Source organism: Musca vetustissima, unplaced genomic scaffold (assembly GCF_032173495.1).
Source record: "Musca vetustissima isolate MV318-11 ecotype Yass unplaced genomic scaffold, APGP_CSIRO_Mvet_v1 utg15044, whole genome shotgun sequence".
Taxonomy (NCBI): domain Eukaryota; kingdom Metazoa; phylum Arthropoda; class Insecta; order Diptera; family Muscidae; genus Musca; species Musca vetustissima.
In genome coordinates this window covers 13,855-18,055 of record NW_026888416.1, presented here as the reverse complement: position 1 = coordinate 18,055, position 4,201 = coordinate 13,855, and the positions used below count along the sequence as shown (strand labels likewise).

Genomic DNA, 4,201 nt, shown 5'->3' with positions numbered 1-4,201 from the left:
CCAAACATATTTTGCAGCAAACATATATATGTTTGCAACAGTCACAAACATAACATATGTTTGGGTCCCAAACATAATATATGTTTGCATCCAAACATATTTATGTTTGCATCCAAACATATTTATGCTTGCATCCAAACATATTTATGTTTGCATCCAAACATATTTATGTTTGCATCCAAACATATTTATGCTTACATCCAAACATATTTATTTTTGCTTCCAAACATATTTATGTTTGCATCCAAACATATTTATGCTTGCATCCAAACTTATTTATGTTTGCATCCAAACATATTTATGTTTGCATCCAAACTTATTTATGTTTGCATCCAAACATATAAATTTTTAGGTGTATTTGTATACTTACGCCATACATAAGGGAAATCAAGTTTTAAATAAAATCATATTTTTTACATAGTTTATTTCATATATATATATATATATATATATATTTTTAATTATAAACATAAATTTATATATATTAATATGATTATAAGTATCTATAAAGTTATATATATGTATATATAATTTCAAATATAAATAGACACAATATATATATATATATATATATATAGATATATTTCAATGTCTATTTATATTTGAATTTAAATATTTACCTTTATATCTATATTAACATTTTGTTGGGTTGTCTTTCAGACATTCGTCAATTATGGCCTTTGAGATATTTACCATATCTTATTAAATCGTACAAAACCTATATGAAAATAAAATATGTAAATATATTATTCAAAAAAAAAAAAAAAATAATAATAATAAATGCAGTATTCTTACCTCCAATCTGCAACTCAATTTGAAATGTTGGTGTTGACACACACTGAAGAAGATTTTTTTTCGAACAAAGCTATAGCTTTGTTTGTTATATGTGTAGTTGCTTATAACCGTTGTTCGTTATATCCGGTTTCTACTGTGGAAATCTGCGTTTTCTCTTTCTTGTACATAACACCGCTGTTATTAATTTTTGCCTCAAAAACAGGGCAAATTACCTATAGTGCAATGTCAGAATATAACAAGAAATCAACGATGTTAAGTTCGCCCCGACCAAATTTTTCATAACCTCCACCATGACAATGGCAATCAAAATATGTAAAATTAATGGGGGCTCCTAGGAGAAAACTCATGTTATGAATGGACCATGAACATACCAAAAACTACGTGAGAAAAATATATTGAAATTCTCAAAACCTCTAATAGTGGGGCTACCGTTATATGGGGTTATAATTAAACTGAGTGATATTTGACAGCCAATGAGTTTACAAAATACCAAATTACAGTCAAAAATCCTAATTTTTGGGGTAACATATTAAGGGGGCTGCACTGTAACGTGGATCAATATTAAAAATTTTAACCCAAAACACAAAATTAAAGCCAATTAAACGTGTCAAAAAAGGCCTAGAATGGCGAATACCGAGACATACCGTTTTTGGTACGGTGATGTGTCATTTAATGAGAACCCAAAATACGAAATTGCAGCCAAATTACTATCATTGCAATTTCATCCCCGAAATATCATCCTTTCAAACCTATAGATGCCGCATTTTACCATAACCGCAACTTTGTGCAAAATTGCGTAGCTATGATCTAGTGATTGAATAGAACTGTAGGTCTTCTTATTGAGGAGCTGTAGGTCTTCTTATAGAAGAGCTGGAGGTAAATATCTACGTATAGCTCCCCACCCGGTCTGTGTCCTTCTAGAATAAATATATACGACACATAATGCAAATTTTACATTTTTTCACATAAAAGTCTTGGTCAATATGCTTATTCATTAGAGTTTCCCCCATGTACAATTTTGTGACCCCTAGAGAGACCATAAAAACATATAAAATGCTTTTGGTTTACTTCAACAGCCAAACATTGACCAATTTTACCAAACACAGTAAGTGTCTTCACTAGCCAGAACAGGATATGCAAAATATCCTAGCAATTGTTTCATTGCTGTTTAAAAATTTTAATGGACAGATACATATATCTATATCGAATCAGCTATTCTATATGACGATCCGTATACTAAAATATGAGACCAGGACCAATATTTCGTGACGTTGTAAACTGTTGGAACACAAACACTTATAATCGTATTAAGGTATATATAACTTGCAATGAAATATAGATCTCATTTTAAAATACAACAAATATATATATAATAATATTTAGCCACTTTTTCAACTAAATCTAGCATTTTTTTAATCAAGTTTTGGCATCACTGGTAATACTTTTACATTGATTTGATTCTGAATTGTAAATGTACAATATACATAATCCATATACTTATACATTTTCTAAATATTGGTTGAATTTAAGTTTCAACACATCAGTCTGATAATGGTTTCAAAACTAAGACAAACATTTTATACAAAAAAAATCCAAATTTAAACAATCGATGCCATATATACTATATTTTCCGAAAGTAAAATTTTACACTAAACAATATTTCGTGGTTTGAGTTCCAAAGAAAATGTTTTAGTTGGGAGTGCAACACATGCGGGTATTGTTCTAACACTTGCCAAATTCGAAGCGACTACATTGTATTTTTGTAGAATGTTCGCGAGCATAATAAATCCGAACCCACGAACTAGACTTTGGCCAATGCACGTTCTTTTGCCTATGCTAAAAGGTAAAAAATGAGGAATGTTTTTCTTTAGGCGTATTTCATTTTTGTTATTATTGTTTGAGCTGTCGACGTAAAGCCGAGTATTTGTCGAATTTTTGTTTTTGTTTCTTTCAGGAGTTAATGAGTCATCGACTTCAAATTCAACACCTGAATCTGCACCATCTGAATATCTCCTCTTTGTCAACATTCGTGCATCGTTTGTTGCATCCAAACCATCAACATTTCTGTTATCCAAAAATCTTTCGGGTTGAAATAAGTCCGGATTTTTCCAATATGTTTTTGATCTATTTAGCTTGTAATTATTTATTAAGACTATAGTCCCCTTAGTAACACCGTAATTGGAGACAATTGTATTTTCAGTTGCAACGTGAGGAACGATAGGTGACGAAGAAAATCTCAATACCTCCGATATGGTGGCCATTGTATATGGCATGTTTTCCATATCGTAAAGATTTATAATTCGTTTCCCCTTTTCCGATATTTCGTCTGCTTCTAATTGAATTTTTTTTCCAATTGCATTGTTATGTGCAACATGTGCCAATGTTATCATTACTAAATTTCCAATTGCAGAATGACCTCCAAGAAAATCTTCCAGCATATATATAATAGTTTCCCTGGAAAAATTTTTATCTTCGAACACAGTTTTCAACAGAACACTAGTAAAGTCCATATCCGTTTCGACACGGTCATGCTGTTGTTCTCTGCCACTGATAATACGCTCAAGAATAAATTTTCTAATTGTTGTGGACCATTTAACTATACTGTCCGTGTGATTTTTATAAACTGGTGCAAGCCACGGTAAAAAGTCGACTGCATATCCTTGATTTATCTCCCAAAATATTTCATCAAAGGAGTTAACAAATTTTTGAAACTCATCATCATTATAGTCGAATCTCACAGAACACATATACTGTAAAAACATATTTGCACTTGCTTCCTGGATAATTGGTTTTATGTTGTGTTCTTTGCCGGGCAAAAATTGTTCATTTAATGTTTTCAATAGAGTGGCAATTTCGGAACATGCGACGTCGGACATCTTTGCGAAAAATAACGAAGAACTCCTGGGAGAACAATGCCTACGAGCAATGTTTCTCCTCTTCTGTTGCAGAGAAGACCAGTCACAGAGAGCCAGGGCTAAAACAAATATCTTTTATTGTTATTATTTGGTTTTATTTATGTTATAAAAGTATATTAATGAAACCATTGGGACGACCATGCAATACCCTACACAACATACCCGGAGCTTATAATCTAAGAATATCCTCAAAAGTTTGTATAGGTTTTTTAGGGTATGCTTAAAGTGACATTGTGATTTAAAGGAAAACGAACACAAATAGTAATAGTTGCTTGTTTTTTCGGGCAAATATTCATTTGCAACAAATTGGTAAGAACAAACAAAGGCATAGATTGGCTTTCCGGATTCCAGGTGAATGTGAAAAACTTAAATTTTCAGAATTCAGGGATTTCCATGATTCTATACGTTAAATTGCCCATCCCAGTTTCCATTCTGAGTGTCTGTAATTCATTACTCCCATTTTCCAAACAAAAACGAGTAAAGTCGGACGG

The 4,201-nt window shown here is 31.6% G+C and overlaps 1 protein-coding gene across 1 annotated transcript; it reads right to left on the bottom strand.

Moving 5' to 3' along the window:
- Positions 1-2,444: 2,444 nt before the first annotated feature.
- On the bottom strand, positions 2,445-3,671 carry LOC133336249 (cytochrome P450 307a1-like). The gene is made up of 2 exons (XM_061544532.1): positions 2,821-3,671; positions 2,445-2,697 (listed from the first exon to the last, which is right to left on the bottom strand). Exons 1-2 carry the CDS (start codon positions 3,669-3,671, stop codon positions 2,445-2,447), a joined length of 1,104 nt encoding a protein of 367 aa, XP_061400516.1.
- Positions 3,672-4,201: the final 530 nt, after the last annotated feature.